The 17,308-nt window shown below is 38.7% G+C and overlaps 1 protein-coding gene across 4 annotated transcripts in view; it reads right to left on the bottom strand.

Annotated features, from left to right (window-relative positions):
- NCKAP1 (NCK associated protein 1) overlaps positions 1-17,308 on the bottom strand; it is a 60,599-nt gene that overhangs the window by 28,472 nt on the left and 14,819 nt on the right. For 2 of the 4 annotated variants that reach the window (XM_063116289.1, XM_063116291.1), the window contains 6 exons: positions 6,309-6,401; positions 5,985-6,041; positions 4,900-5,042; positions 4,720-4,810; positions 3,767-3,904; positions 2,538-2,586 (listed from right to left, as the gene is read on the bottom strand). In XM_063116289.1, coding sequence (XP_062972359.1) covers positions 2,538-2,586; positions 3,767-3,904; positions 4,720-4,810; positions 4,900-5,042; positions 5,985-6,041; positions 6,309-6,401 — 571 coding nt within the window. The remainder of the gene's footprint in view (positions 1-2,537; positions 2,587-3,766; positions 3,905-4,719; positions 4,811-4,899; positions 5,043-5,984; positions 6,042-6,308; positions 6,402-17,308) is intronic. The other 2 variants (XM_063116290.1, XM_063116292.1) reach the window with 1 other exon arrangement.

The raw sequence follows: 17,308 nt of genomic DNA, 5'->3' as shown, positions 1-17,308 counted from the left end.
TCCTTCTGCAAAATTAATTTCTACATAATGTACAAATACTCTTCAACTGGCCATTCAAAAAAATAAACAAACCCACACGCATTAGATATGCCCTGGCCAAAGTGAAGCAGTTTAAAGTCTCATTGACTTCAGTGACAGCAATGTAAGTACATCAATTGATATCAACAGGACTTTTAAAGTGCTTAACTTTGGATCATCACTGTACAAGTTTCAACAGTTGATAACTTTCACATGCACAACTTTAACACTGCCATTCCTTTAACTAGGTAAAGGGATCAAAATAGCTCTCAGCCTCTCTCCCTTAAACGAGTCTGCTCCACCTCCCTCTGCCAGCCTTAAGAATTCACCTTGTTATGACCACATCAATGTTAAATATTGTTATTGCTCTCAAGTTAAGAAGTGCCCTGCTGGATCAGACTGAGGGTCCATCTAGTCCAGCACTCTGTTCACACAGTGACCAACCAGCCATCGGCCAGGGACCAACAAAGCAGGACATCGTACAACAGCACACTTCCATCCATGTTCCCCAGCAACTGGTGCACACAGATACTGGAGGCAGCACATAACGATAAAGGCTAGTAGCCATTGATAGCCTTCTCCTCGAGGAATTCATCCAACGCCCTTTTAAAGCCATCCAAATTGGTGGCCATCACTACATCTTGTGGTAGTGGATTCCATAGTTTAACTATGTGCTGTGTGAAGTAGTACTTCCTTTTATTTGTCCTGGATCACCCACCAATCAGCTTCATGGAATGGCCCCGGGTTCTAGCATTTTGAGAGAGGGAGAAAAATGTCTCCCTATCCACATTCTCCACACCCTGCATAATTTTGTACACCTTTATCATGTCTCCCCTTAGCCTCCTTTTTTTCCAAGCTAAACAATCCCAGCTGTTCTAACCTTCTGTCATAGGGGAAATGCTCCAGCCCCTTAATCATTTTATTTGTTGTTTTCTGCACTTTTCCCAGCTCAATATCTTTTTTTAGGTGTGGTGACAAGAACTGTACACAGAATTCTAAGTGTGGTCACACCATAGATTTGTATAAAGTCAGTATGATACTGGCAGTTTTTTTCTCAATTCCTTTTCTTATAATGCCTAATACAGAGTTTGCCTTCTTTACAGCAGCCACACACTGTGTTGACATTTTCATCGAGCTGTCCACCACAATCCCAAGATCTCTTTCTTGTTCGGTTACCGCTAGCTCAGTTCCCATCAGGTTATATTTGGAACTTCTTCTTTTTTGCCCCAACATGTATAACTTTACACTTGCTTACATTGAACTGCATCTGCCATGTGGATGCCCACTCTCCTAGCTTGGAGACATCCATTTTGAGCTCTTCACAATCCCTTTGTGTTTTAACAACTTCAAATAATTTGGTGTCATCGGCAAACTTGGTCACTTCACCACTCACTCCTAATTCCAGATTATTTATGAATAAGTTGAAAAGAATTGGTTCCAATATCGATCTCTGTGGGACTCCTCTGTTTACTTCCCTCCATTGGGAGAATTTACCATTTACCATTTCTGTTCTTTAATTAGTTACTGATCCATAAGAGAACCTTTCCTCTTATTCCATGACTAAGTTTGTTCAGGAGTCTTTGGTTGGGGACTTTATCAGAAGCCTTTTGGAAGTCCAAGTAAACAATGTCCACTGGATCACTCCTGTCTACATGTTTATTGACACTCTCAAAGAATTCTAGAGGATTAGTGAGACAGGACTTGCCTTTGCAGAAGCTGTGTTGATTCTTCTCAGCAGGACATGCCCTTCTATATACTTACTAATTTTGTCTTTAATAATGCTTCCAACCAATTTACCTGGAACAGATGTCAAGCTAACCGTCTAATAATTTCCCGGGTCCGCCCTGGATCCTTTTTTAAAAATTGGTATTACATTGGCCATCTTCCAGTCCTCTGGTACAGAGGCTGAGCTTAGGGACATGTTGCATATTTTAGTTAGAAGATCCGCAATTTCATATTTGAGTTCTTTGAGAACTCTAGGATGGCTGCCATCTAGGCTCGGTGATTTATTAGCTTTCAATTTGTCAATAAGGTTGAGAACTTTATCTTTGGATTTAAAAATAGTTGAACACACATCATGATTATACTGATGCTAATCAACATAATCAACAATAGTCATAGTGAAAGTCATAAGGGAAATTTGCACATGAGGACTGAGCCCAGGAGGATATAATGAATGTTCCCACTCCCTTAACTACAGTGAAGGGACAGACTATGACCCTGTTAAGATGACACTCTAAGCCACAGTGGTTAAGCATTTGAGCTAAACATTATGGGGTTGTGTGATGTGTGAACCATGACTTAACGAGTCATGTGAACTATTCCTAACTATGGTGGCTACGTAACCACGGTTTATACATGCTCACTAACCATTTGTGCAAAAGAGCTAGCGGACTAACCATGGCTTAACATGTTGTCTGACCAGGTCACTGTTACATCTGCACTGGCTTTGTGAGCCCATTACACATGGAACAGCTAGGGGGAAATTGCAAGAACTTTAGTAGAAGATTTAAACTTACAGATGATCCATTTCTCCATTGCATCCAGAGAGAGGTATTCACATGGCATCTGTTTGTAAAAAATGCAACATAGCAACCTTGTTAATACAGCATAAACAAGACTGATGAAATAATCTACAATGCCATTCTTAACATCAGCTACAATTTTTCTAACATGAAAACATTATTTTAGCAGAAGGCAATATGCAGCTTTCAGGTCTACAGAAGGGTTTAAAGTGGACTTTCTAGGCATGGCCATGTCTGTTCTAAAGATATCAACTGTTGCAGATCCCTAGTATGGGTACACCCTGAAATGGTATGGTTAAAATGCAGGACACAACTGAAGCAGTTAGAAATCAGGGAGCCAGGATAACTTAGTTGTAACCTTCTGGTGTAGCTTTCTGGTTCCACAAAGAAATATACAATCTGTGCTATGCTCTAGCAGACAGAAAGTACTCCTGCCATAAAATTGGAAAGATCTTAAAAAACTATTTGAAATCTGCTTGTTGCCCATTCTGGTTAAACTACATTTAACCAAGAATTGATTCACACTTACAATGGTTCCTATGTAAGCAGCTTGGGAGACTGAAGTGACCCAATCACCACAATTTTGCAAATTGCTGCAGCCATAGCTTCCACGCAGAAGTGCTGTCCTACTGTGAACCCTTATGTTCCTAAAATGCTCAAATAGAGGCTACCTTAAGTGAGAACTGGCTTCAAGTTAACATTAAAGCCTTCATGCAAAATAAACTTAAAATATAACTTACTTGCCTTGTATGTTTACAAAAGCATAGGGAATCATTTAAAGCAAAATAAAATATATCTCTGGTCCACTGAACAAACTGAACTGGACAAGCAAAATTATACATAACTTAGTGTCCTGAAAATCTTTGAATTTAGCATGTTTAGTTTTCAAGCAATGCAGAAACTTTAGATTGGACACAGAGGCTAATGGGACTGCTGAAAGCTGACTGTCCTGCCTCCCCCTATTCCTGCCAGACCCCAGAGTCCTGAAAATGCTATACCAATAGTCAGGAGCCCCTGCTGAATGAGAAAGGTGTGCTGTGGTATTAGTGGGCTGAGAAAGAGAAGATGGCGGAGAATCATACAGAGGCATTTTCTCCCCACTTCTACTTCAAAATGCACCCACCTACCCCGCCACAGCCCACTTACTCCATTCAGCAGGGACTCCCAACCCTCAGGGGAGCATTTCCAGGGGTCTCAAATTAACTGAAAGGAAAGTGTCATACTGTGTCTGACTGTGCAGGATTAAGCATCGTGCTGGGAGCACTAATGAGGCTCAAGAGCTGTGCATTTCTCCACTGGTCAGCTGAGAGATTTCGTCGAGGATAAACCATCTGGAGTGATATTAGGGCATCTGAAAGAGCCTAGAACACAATAGAACACTAATATAAGTAGAAATGCATTGTTTTCAAACAATAGGAAATTAAGCACAGATACTATTTTTCTAATCTGCATAGTTATTTATCATAGTACTCTCAAGCACAACTTGCAGTAGGGGTCGTAGGGTGGGTACGAAGCTACCCCCACTGCACCCCACACTAGGCACGGATGACATGCCAATTCGCGCTGCATCATGAGGAATTATGCAAATGGCTGTCACGCGCACAGGGCAAGGGGGAAAGCCTTGATGGCTTCTTCTCCCTATGTGTTCATCTGAACACTCTCAGACACCAGTTAGGGCAAATTACATTTTTCCTTGATCAGACCTCTGTTTAAGGACACTTTACATGGAAAGGGAGGGGGGATAGCAATTTTAATTTCTCCTTCTGCCTTCATCCCCCTGATAATTGCTGAAGAGGGCTGAAGCACCCTCCTGAACAGCATGAGAAACGGCATAGAAAGTTGCTGGGGCAATTGGCTAACATTGCCTGCCTTTCCCCTTCTATGAGCAGAAGAAGTACTGTAGATCCAAGCCATTGGCTACATTGCCTTTATCTAATTCTTATTACAATATTTTAACAGCAAAGACCCCCCCCCCCCCAAAGGCTATACCGTGCATTAAAGAGACATGAATTTGAATCTGGTAAATCTAATTTCAAATCCTTGTATACCCTTTAACACTGGCAATTCCTGGAAAAATAATTTAAACAAATATTATTCACATAACTTGGAGATAGGTAGACACACACACACACACACACACACAGGCTTTCAGCAAAATAGAAAAGTTAACACATACTTTACTATGTGGCACAAATTCCTCCATCATTTTCTTCAAAGGGTTCTCATAATCCACGATCATCTGTCCAAGACGTGGGTATTCCCTATCACTAAAGAAAGCAACAAAGGAGATTAAGAAAAAGATGTTCTGTAACATGGCCCAAATTTCAAAGGGTTTCTAATGTATAATTCATTTTACCTTGCTCCATGTGTCATTTCATGCGCATAATTGTACAATCCTATGATGGCTTTCCGTTCTTCAATCCGAGACAGCAGTATCATTAGTGTTGTGTAGGTTATGATTAAATCTAGGTAGTTTTTTGTTAAATCAAAGTTTACAGTCTAGAAATTAAACATAAAGAGCTTATATTGTGAATATTTTCTATAGCATTTTAATGATATCAACTAACTGATCACACAATCATTCTAACAGATTATTGATATCATCTAATATGTTAATCCTACATACATTTTATATGCATTTGAAATATGTTATGCAAGTTAAGAGGTCTATTAGCACATTTTAAATGTATGGAACCATCTTAAAGGGTCTTCATATTATGTACACTGTACTATGTTCTAAATAACGTCTTATACATTTTCTTGTTAACACCACAATCTTATGCATGCTTACACAAAGGTACGACCTACTGAATTCAATGGGGCTTACTCTCAGGTAAGTGCAATGTTGCAGCCCAAATTGTCTGTTCAGTTATTTCCAAATACTAAATTGGGAATAGCACATATGCAACATATGCCTAAACTCCTAATTACAGTTAATAAATTGTGAGTAGCTTCAGGAATATTTGTTCCCTTCCTACCTTCATTGCAATTAGAGATTAGATCAGGACTAGCATTAAACACAATTACAACTGCTATCAATTCAAGAAGCAGTAAACCACTAACTTTGGTCCGTCCAGATATTTTGACTTATAACTCCCACCAGCACTTAAAACATCTACTGACTGTAGTAGGTTAAAACAGGGATTCAGGTAGGGAAAGGCTACCTAAACTGTTTAGGATCTGGGTAATCTGGGGGCCACTTACTCTCACATGAACTTGCATGTTAATTAAGATCTAATTAACCCTTCTTCAGGTTCCACTGCTGTTAGAAGTGAGGTGGATAAGTTCCTCTCTGTGGTTTGAACTCTCACCTGACACCGTTGGCTTTTGGTTAAAAAATAATAATCTCCCAGGCCTTTAGATACTTTTCCCCTACTAAGTGTGTTTAGGATTTCAGCCTTAATCATGCAATTAAACATTTTTAAACCTTCACAGACTTACAATATCGAAGAAAACTTGACAAACGTCAATAGTGTTCAGCAGTTCACAGACATGGTCCTTTGAAACAAAACAAGAAAAGAAAAATCTCATTGCATTTCAGAAGGTTTATTGGACTTTTTTCCAAATTTGAAAAAAGTAATAAGATCAATACAAATTGTACAAAATTACGTAGATACATCATGTATCAATTAACTTAAGTTAGGAAGTGCTAAATTTTGAAAAATACAAGATTTGCAATAAATAGTTAAATCTGTACTTCAGGAACTTTTTGTGACAACCGATCAACCCTGCAAGATCAGCTGATCTGTACTTAGGGTGTCTTACCTTAAATTCCATAACATCAACAAATGTGAAGTAATACAATGCCAGATTCTTCAGAATCTCTGATTTCTCTTTCTGCAGCTGAGCAAGCTGTTGCTGTAAATTAAAAACACACATATATACTATACAGTTCTTGGAAACAAATGTATAATTTAAATAAAGCCAAGAAATCATATTGCAAGAAGCAGCTGAATCAGGTTTTCCATATAAATCTTACGATGACCTTAGTAGGTTTCTCCAATACCAAGAGCCTCACGTTTGGATATTTAAAAATAAGTCAGCCATGGGACATAAGCTCAATGGAGTCCTCTCTTCCTTTCCATTGATACAAACAGCTACTATAGCGCTGGTCGCTTTTCTATTTCCCCTTCCAGACCTCCCCCTCCAAACCAGGATCTGCCTGGACAGGGAGGACTAGACAGGAGAGCAGGAAGCCAGCCAGGCTCCCATTGTAGTCTGTGTGCACCTGCATACGTGCATGAGTCAAGAAGTAGGAGAGAGAAAGGAGGGCTCCATTGGGCCCGGTGCAATCTTTCCATGCATGCCACGAATGATTGTCCCCACATTTGGCAACTACACATTCCCACTAATAAGCACTGGCTACTAGCTGGTTAGTATGCATTAGTACCAAATTGTTATATAGAAGCGCTAGAGACAGAATTAGGAATTGTTAAGAAAGTATTGGTTATACAAGTAATTAGCCAAAGCAAAACCATTTATGAGCACAAATCAGCATGATGAAAATAAGGACAGATTTCTCGAGGTGGGAAAAGAGGTGATAGCAGAGTTTACAGATTTTACTACAGAAAACAATACGCTTTAAAAATTCAGAACTTACCAAAAAGAATATCCAGGCAAAGCCACGTTAAGCATGCAAAATAAAATGTAGATACAAACATAAAATACAGTCACAGTTCTTTAACCAATCCCATATAACACAATATACATTAAAACACAAGCAACAAAAGAAACGAAGATGAAAAAGAAGCAAGAGGCTAGCGTGTTAGACACTGGTGAGGAAATGGAAGAGAAAAAATATGAATACAAGTGGACACAACAGATTTTTACACCATATTTTTCAGCAATATTCAAATGTATTATTTCTACAAATCAGTGGAAAGTGAAAAAAGAATGTTATTTAAAGACTAGTGAAGAAACATCTGGAAAAATATATCTTCCTTAAACTTTCTATATTAATTTTAAAAATCATTTCATATACTTCTTAATACACAAAGAGTGTTTCAAAACAACACATTTACATTCATAACACTGTGCTATACATTATACATAGATATCAGCTTTCTTAAGGCCATGCAGTAAGCTTCATGGACAATATCACATATTTGAGATTACACCCTTCTATCCAACGGGTTGTTTTCAATGTTAGTCTAACTTAAGTCCCAGTCATTTTTGTGAGTCTACTCTAAGTAGGACTAACGTTGGATACAACCCAATTTTAACAGAAAAAAACTATCACCCCAATGTATGTAATTAGTATCACTATAATGAATGTAAAGTCCCACTTCTTTCATAAAAAGTTACCATCTTTGAAGATATAAAATTGGAGGTTGGCATTGGGACTTTTTCCCTTCCTTTTTATGCTTTTGGGTCAGTGCAGTCATCCATTTCTACTTTACATAGATCACACATTTTATATTTAATCCAAAGAGATGCCTGAACATTTCCAGTACAAAGTAAGTTGAATAATCGACTCTGCAAATCATGCAGTACAGCTATTTTAACAAAGATTGCACTACATCTTTTAATATAAATTAAAAGGCTGGACTGGGTTGATACCACAGGACGTTCAAAATATTCTAAATATTCAAGGAGAAAGTACAGGTGACAAGATGTTGGAAACAGTGCTACTTTTGAAAAAAGTGGAAAGTACATTTGATGGGGGGACTTTAAACAGCTCAAGTAAAGGAGGGTCAGTATGGATCCTGATATCTATGAATATATAAACTCACATAGGAAACCTTTGTCATTTCACAGTCACTTTATTTTCTAGGTGTTTAAGCAAAAACTCTCTCAACATATTATATTTTGAACACTGCCTGGGTTCGGACAACGCGATAGTCCACAGTTGACTAAATAGTCCACGGTAGACTAAATAGTCCACAGTTGACTATTGTGTCATCTGTCAGGGGAAACCACGCCACGGTTGGTTATTTCCCTGAAATAACTAATGCAAATAATCAATGGTGTACAGAGTTGATTATCTGCACAACCGCTGATTACTGTGTTGTGTGGCAGGCTTCGTTGATTATTTCCCATGCCTACAGAGTTGCGAAGCAAGAGTGGCAGAAACCCCTGCCGCAGGGCTCTATGGGCATGGGAAATAATCCCATCCTGGGAAGCACTTGGGAAGCAGCCGACTGTGCCGCCCCTGAGTGGGGCATTGTGACTGGCAGGTCCCTACACACTTCCCGGGATGGGGACATGCTAATACTCAACCGTGGAGTGAACTATGCCCACAGGGTTGATTGTTGTGTTGTCCGAACGCACCCTCATTCTCTCAAACTTGTGCCCACACTTGCAGTCACATTCACAGAGACAGCACAATTCTAGGTGGATGTAAATAAGAACAGAAGAAAAATCAACAAACAGGTGCTGCCATTTTGTTTTTTAAATCATTTTGGGTATAATAGGTCAGGCTACAAGTATGATAGCATAAGACACTAATCCATATTAACAAATACACACTTTTAGGACTGGTTCAGACTATCGCTCAGGGGAGAGGTCCTTACACCTCCCCTTCCCTCTGGATCTTCATTACCAGCTTGTATTAAGCCAGAATTCCCCTTTACACCCAAACCAGGAATTAATGCCAATTAATCAAACAGAATAAGAGAGGTTCATAATAGGGAACTCTAACTTAATAAAAGCCAGAAATGAAGGGCTTGAAGTAGTTTGTCCATGGTCCTGACACTTGGGTTTTATGAAGCTTGGGCTAGGTCTTTGTATCTCAAAGTAATAATGTCTCTCTTTCTGTACTCATTCACACTTAATGTTGAATCTCTTCACCCCTTTCAAACTGATACTGAGAACCCAGGTTTAGAATAAAACAAGTACAGCCTTTTATATACCTCCAGTTAATGAACCAGAGAGCAGTAAATCAGAGCTAATCATTCTGTACTATGCAATCTTATGAATATCTTATCATACAAAATATTGTATCAGGAAAAAAAAACTTCTGATATGTCGTATTTTTTATTATTTAGTGAAGAAGTCTTAACTGGTTTATTTTAGCAATGCTTAAATAAGTTTATGACTGAGTTCTGACATCATAAGCCATGATGGGTTAAATAAGCCTTGATGGTTATCGTGTCATCTGCCAGAGTTTTAACCCCCAATGATTTACCTGGCCTACAGTCTGCAGAGTGAGTTATTTAACCCATCGTGGGTTATTGTGTTGTGTGGCAGTCACAGTGAGTTATTTTGGTCAGTCGCTTGACAAGAGGGGTCAGAATTGCTGCCACCGCTCTCCATTGGTAGGAAGCCTCTATCTTCCTACCAATATTGAATCTCCAGATGTGGGCAGGGGTCATCTCGGCAGTGGTACAGCAATCCTCACCCACTCCCCAGCTCCAAGGTTGGAAGGAAGGCTAATGGTTGCTTGGCTGCTGCACTACCGTGGGGCCTAGAACAGCTTGAGTATGCAGCAGCCAAACTAGCATAGCCCTGACCTCCTTTTCTGTTACACACTAAAATATGGTGTATGGGTGTGTAGACTAGGGATTGTCCCTGATTTTGCATGAACATGCAGCATGAAATTAGTGACAAGGGAAAGGGAAGTTACGGATGACTTTCTGGCTCCGCTAACCAAAGGTTTTGGACCCGATAGCTAGACAGTTACTATTTGGGCAGCATCCTGAGCTATTTTAATACTATTTGGCATTCGTATGAATATTGCAGTTCCTTGCCAAACTGAAAAGCAATCCTTCTTGGTGGAGCCCTTGGCCCCCTTACAGTTATATGTTTTATAAAATGTATGGTTCTGTAAAGCTACATAGAGGATGGATTGGCAAGAGTCTTAAACTGGTTTTAACACTGCAGTCCCTATTGTTATTTGTGTTGTATGTATTGTTGATATATGTTTGTATAATTGTAAATGCTCATTTTACCACTGAAGACCACAGGTCGAAACACGTTTGATATTAGTAAAGTATTAGTAGGTAAAGGTAATTTTTAATTATTACAATATTGTGTTTTTATTGATCCGATATATATCGTGTAATTGTTTCCATTGTTTTTAATATACTATGTTTTAACTAGAAAGATTTTTTTTAAAAAAAAATTCTATTGCTATTACTATTATCACTATTGTATAAATCGTCACCAGTGTACCCAACCCAGTAGCTCAGCTTCATTTTTGGACCGGATTATTCACATGGTAGAAGATAGGTGAGCTTGAGACTTGCTCCTATACCCTACGTATAACCTAAAAGTCATGGCTAAGTGTCAGCTGGCCCACACAGTGCATTCATTAGAACAACACAGGTCACAATGGCTCAGGAGTCAAGCCTAACACCAAGTCCCTTGAATTTGCTGTGGGACAGGAGGAGCTTCTGTAAAGCTTCTGGGAGGGCTAGAGAAGAAATATGTTTTGAAGTTGCCTTGCAAGAAGAAACAGGATGGAATATAAACATAATAGATAAATTAGCATAATTTCCCCAGTTCTCGTTACAATTCTAATGCATTCATTTTGCATTAAAACATAGTCAATGTTTGATGTGTTGTTTGACTGATCAAATGCCAATCCTATCTAAAAATTCACTAGGCTAATGCAAATCCCTTGTGTATTAAATATCTTAGAGAACCGGTTTGCATGTCATAATGGCAAATTTTGGGTTATTTAATCCACAATTTCTGGGGTCATGCACTGCTTCCACTTTCTGTAAACAACCTCTGATCAGAGGCTGTGAGCATGACACACTGCTAGGATGTTTAGGGGCTAATGTGAGCCAGTGTGGTGCAGTGGCTAAGGTGTTGGACTGGGAGTCGAGAGATCTCGGTTTTAGTTCCCACTTAGCCATGGAAACCCACTGGGTGACTTTGGGCCAGTCACAAACTCTCAGCCCAACCTACCTCATAAAATGGATAAAATGGAGAGGAGGAGGAGGATGTAAGCTGCCTTTGGTTTATTGGAGGAAAAAATGGTGGGATATAAATGCAATAATAATTAATTAAATAAAAAATCTACCCAGCAGTTAATCCATGCATTTGTTGTTGGACATGTTATGCTCACCACCTCTGATCAAATGGAACAGAGGCTGTTTACAAAAAGTGGAAGCAGCTCATGCATCGTGCATGCAATGGCAAATCATGAGATAATTAACTTAACATTTGCTGCTGTGATGTGTGAACTAGCCTTTCAAATCATAGCCTTGGGGATGGGGTGGATTAATTAGGATAAATATGTCAATCTGGGATTGCAAACAGATTTTTAAGAAAATGCTAACTCTTGAGAAGGCTATTTCCACAGTATCTAAATAAATAATACTAATGTGCTAAGAATTACATTGCACGTAAAGCTTAAATGTTAATTCATGATCCAGTTTACATGCTTTAATATTTAATATTAAAACAAATCTTGGATATTTAGTGTTAAAGCAAGTTTTCCAGAATGGCCAATTTCCATGCTTAGCTTGAGGGCTTTTTAAAAAATACACGTATAAACCCTATTAGACTACTACCTGAGTTTGCTGCAGTTTAACACCAATTTCTTATTTAAAATGAAATTGTATTATTGAATTCTGTCTTCCAGGAAATAGTTCAAATTGGTCAGAATTTCAGATTGGGTTTGTTCTTCATAGCGCTGTTTTACAGATAATATCAGGTATCCAAATAATTTCACTAAAAGAAATTTAGATCAGAATTAACCTCTCCTCCCAAGAATACTACATCAACATTCCCCAAACTGATTCTTTCCAGATGTGCTGGGCTGCAAGTGCAAGCGTTGTCAAATAGAAAGGTGAGAAAAGCTCATTTTCAAAATTTCTAATGTCCTCAAACCTTCCATTAGACAAGCACAGGATTTCCAAGAATACCAAGCTATGCCTGATTCACACATAATGCTACGCTAGGATCTATTTAGCCTAATGGTTTGTTTGAATGTTTGAATATGGCTAATTTTTTGTCAATAAAACCCAATTTTAAACCATGGTTTGAAGTTGGTTTACAAATCCTGGCTTGCTTTAAAACATGATTTGTCATTATGTCCGAATCCCAGATCCTAGCTTATCCCTGGTTTATTTCGTGCTCATGCCTTTCACCAATACACAGAGGTGCAAAACAAGAACAGTTAAAAAAAAGATACATTTCTCAGAATAAACAACTCTTGATTGCTCTCCCCACTCCAAACTCCTCATCCCTCTTCATTCTTCCTGGCAATGCTCAGAAAAAACGCACACCAGCAAAATCCACACCACACAAAGAACCCACAGGGCCCCCAAATACCTACAACACATCCCATAGAAAACCCCAAATCCCCACAAACATGACCCCACAAAATGACAATCCCAGAAGAAAGGCAAAACATATTCCAAAACAAAAACAACCACAAACGGGATAAACCCACAAAGAACCCCATAAGTACACATCCAAAAACACACAACACCTGTCCTACACACACACACACACACACACACACACACACACCCCTACCAGGGCAGTTAGAATAACTTCTGGTTACTTGTAGAAGAGACAGAGGGAAAACAAACTAGGATTTGGCCAAACAAGCCATTATTACTTTGCTCATCTGAAAGAATGACTCTGGCTTATTCAAACCTTAACCGTACACTACAGATGTTTTGGATTACAACTTTCATAATCCCTGAGGGTTTATGGGAATTCTAGTCCAAAACATCTGAAGGACAACAGGTTGCTGACCTCAGTTTAGGATTATGTGCAAATACAACATTAGTAGCTACCCGTTGGATAAGTTTCCAAAAGGAATTCAAACTTAATAGTTTATTTCACCTGCAAGCAGACTTATCTTCTAGGCTGGGATGTAAGAATTAGATTTTATTTTCACTGCCTTTAACAAGAATGCAGTTTAAGTTAGTATATAACTATTGTTCTGTTGATAGCAGACAAAACATAGTATATGAATTCATAGCCTACTATGCAAAATTCCACATTAAATAGCAATACAAGGAAAATGAAGAAGTTGTAATAGATATTTCTAAGGGAAAGCACAGGAGGTTAAGAAGCAAACGTTCTTCTGCCAGAAATATAGAAAATTATTTTCAGAATCATCACCCTCTTTTAATAGTTAATAAAGGGGAACAATTGGAGAGGCCTTCTATAGTGCTGTCTTCCTTAGTTCCAGAGAAAATCAAAACCATTGGCTCTAGGCTTTCTTAGCTTCAACATTAGTTTTACTCAGAAATGTTCACATCACTTAACACACAAGAATGAATAAAAATACCATTATAACACTAAAACCACAAAGTACCACAAGTCAGAATAAGAAATAGTGCAATCTTTAAGGAATGTAATTTTTCTCACCATTTTAAATTAAGACAAGTGCTGTCCTCTCTACACAGAATGGTGAAAGTGTTGAGATCTGGCCATGGCCCAAAAGGTAGATAGTTGCCTATACCTAGAGTAAAAGAACTTCTGATTCTACTCATTTTTCACCTGAGACCAGAAGCATAGACACAATGGGTTCGGACGTCATGATAAGCCCTGATAGTTTTAATAGGCCATGATGGCTTATTTAACCCACCATGGGTTACTGTCTCATGTGTTGAGTTGTTTTTAACCTTCGATGGCTTATTTGGCCAAAATAACCCACTCTGATAACCCACAGTCTGCACAGTGGCTTATGTAACCCATCATGGGTTAAATGTGTTGTGAGGTGGGTCACAGTGGGTTATTTTGGTTGTCTACAAAGTCGTTTGGCAAGAGCAGTTGAAAACACCATCAATGTTCTTCACCAACCAGCAAGTCTGTTTCAATGATCTGCCTGGCAACTGACTGCACTCACAGCCCAACTGTACCCTAACTATTTCCCCAGCAATGCGCTTTGCAACTTTCCCAAGTTTCAGAAACCGTCTGGGTTGGATGGCAGCAGCAGATACACACATTTTGCCGTGTGTGTATCCTTGCCAGGGGATGTTGTGTATGAAGTTTTGCCCTGCTCCTGCAAGCTTCCATGGAGTTATAGCTGCCACCCCCTTTTTGGCAAAAATGTGCTTTCACTCACGTGGCTTTGCCAGTGTCAGGATTTTCAATGGGCTTTGTGTCCATCCCTGCTAGGGAAGGCTGTATATGGAGTTTGTTTCCTGATCTTGCATGCTTTCAAGAGTTTATCTGCGCCATCCCCCTTTTGGTGCATCTGGGGTTTTCGCACTTTTGTGTGTAACTGCGCAGGGTTTTGATAGCGCATTGCGTGTATGATGTTTGATCCCGATCCTGCATACTTCCAGCACTTTAGAGCCACCGCCCCCTTGCCAGGGAGATACTGGACATGTTGAATTAACCTCTCCCCTCTCACTGGGATATATTGGAAGGTTAAAACAGGCAGCTATGATGTCGTCAATGGGCAAAACAGCACCACTTCTGAGGTGGGAGAACTGCAGGACAGGAGGCGGACACAGTAGCTTAGTAAGCTACACATTGTACTCATTTGTCTGATAGTGTGGGGATAACAAGTTTATTTTCAAAATAAGCTACTGTGAGTAGTTTGTTAATCCATCATGGCTTAAAGTGACATGCAAACGCAGCCAGCATTATCAATCTCCTATGCAACTAATAAAAGAAACAAGCTGCCCATCAATCTTCTAACTCATGACAGGTCATGTTAAGCACTATTTAGCCCCACTGATTATATTATATCACATGTTTAAATTTTATATGTTTAAATCTCTACTACATAAATCAACAGGGCTTCAAAATGCTCAATACTGATTCAATTATATGTTTATTCAGCTATCCCTTTAGTAAACGATATTAAGCATTACTAATGTATCAATGGCAGCTGGGTTTTTTGCACTACGCAGATCTTCATTATCACATACTAAGAATTTTGTTAGTATTATAATTTTACCTTATACTAAGTGAACAGAGTATGAAAGAATACAAGAAAGAATGAAAGAAATGCCACCTTTTCCTATTTACTAGAATAAAATATTTCAACTCTCAAAATCTGTTCCACCTTCTACTCACAATATCTGTCATAAATCACAAATCTTTTTATCATCCACACTAGAAGTTTTTAGTACTCTGCAGTCAACCAGCAACCAAGGACAAAAAGAATGATGAGAAAATAAGAAAAGTAAACACTATCTTCCCTAATACTACACTGGTAGATGAGAAATATCTTATTGCACAAGCAACCAATGAGATCCACTAATAAAGAACCCCAAATGAATGGAAACACTTGTTTTCAGAATGGAGCAGTTCAGCAAAGCTGAAGGGAATTCGGCTGACCTGTCCCAATCCGGAAACTAGTGTCTCCACTCGTTTCAAGGGTTCCTTTGAAAAGGACTTTCGCAAGCAGTGGGTCCCCATAGCATAGCACACAATCAGCGAAGGTGCCGTGGCCCTGTTGGATACTGCCCCATATCAGTTAAGGCAATTCTATTAGCAGGGATAACAAATCTCTAGAAAAACATATTTGACTTTGATCAATATTTTTCCCCAGTGAAGTTATATAGAATATAATCCCGAAATCCAGAAATAAGATTTCTAAGTGTTGGAATACTCTTCAAATTCTGAAGAGGTCCAGAATACAAACTCTCTCATCACCATTGGCTACTATAAATTGACTATTGTCAGAAGAGGTATGAGCACATCTTTGGGGGGCCCAATGTTGTCTGAAAAGCTTGGTTTGGGATTCATAGTTTCAATTGGACTCTAGATCCTGAAATTCTGTTGTGGGAGTTCTGCACCTCCCAGCTGAACTTAACAGGGAAGCAAGTCAGGAAAAACAGGATGTATTGCAACATAAAGAAGGGGAATCAGCAGTGTCTTTCTACGATAACCTTTTCACCTGGATTTCCAAAGAGAAGGCACAGTCATATGATTCCTTCATATTTAATAGCAAAGTTGTGGACAATGGAGGAGGGGGTTTAAACCTTTTGGTCAACCGAAAGGTTGCACATATACATTTCCTTTTTAAAACACACACACATCAATTTAAAGAATCAGTGCTGTTACTCTAACTATTGCATATACTATTTAATAAATCCATTGCTAAGTTTATTCTAATATATAACTAATGGAGAATAGTCAGGACAATAGTATTGGTTTTGTTCTAAAAATCATAGAGAGCAAAATGAAAACAAAAGCTACACAGCCAACCCTTCCTCTCAGTTTCTTGGGGTGGTGAGGTGGGGAAGGAGGAATTGTTTCCACTCAGCTACCATACAAAGCTGTTACTCTATCATATGAAGTCAAAACGCCACCTATGCAAATCGATGACTCAGAGGATTCTTCCTACTCTTATGACATTTATGTCTGAAGCACAATATCAAACAGGTACAACTTGTCTAACACAGCCCAAAAATAAGCTTTGAAGAATGCCAGGAAAGCTTAATTAGCTCTGTTCTGAAAGAAGAAGGGTGGAATCCTATGCATGTTTGGATAGAAAAGACCTACAGCTCCACCATTCCTGAACCAGGACTGCAGAATGCTGGGAGTTGTAGGACCTTTTTCTGTCTAGACAATGTATAGGATTGTCACTTTATTTAGTTACTTTTTACCCTACTATATTTAGATTTTGAATTGTTTATATTTGTGTTACAAATTATTAATATGCAAAGACAAAAGTTAAACCATATTTTTAGCAGATGCCCATTATTTACAGCAATGCATGCCTGAAAGACAAAATCTCTATTCAACTTAGTAGAACTTTAATGTTCAAAAAATATTTAGACTGCATTCTTTTGAAACCGAATTAGTGACTTGGATTCAAAACCTATAAACAGAAGGGGGAAGTATTATTGCTATCCTGTGAACTCTTGCACAAAACTTTGCATAGTATAGTATCA

The sequence above is a fragment of the Elgaria multicarinata genome, chromosome 2 (genome assembly GCF_023053635.1).
Source record: "Elgaria multicarinata webbii isolate HBS135686 ecotype San Diego chromosome 2, rElgMul1.1.pri, whole genome shotgun sequence".
Lineage (NCBI taxonomy): Eukaryota > Metazoa > Chordata > Lepidosauria > Squamata > Anguidae > Elgaria > Elgaria multicarinata.
The sequence above is the reverse complement of the archived record's forward strand: the minus strand, read 5'-3'. Positions and strand labels throughout refer to the sequence as shown.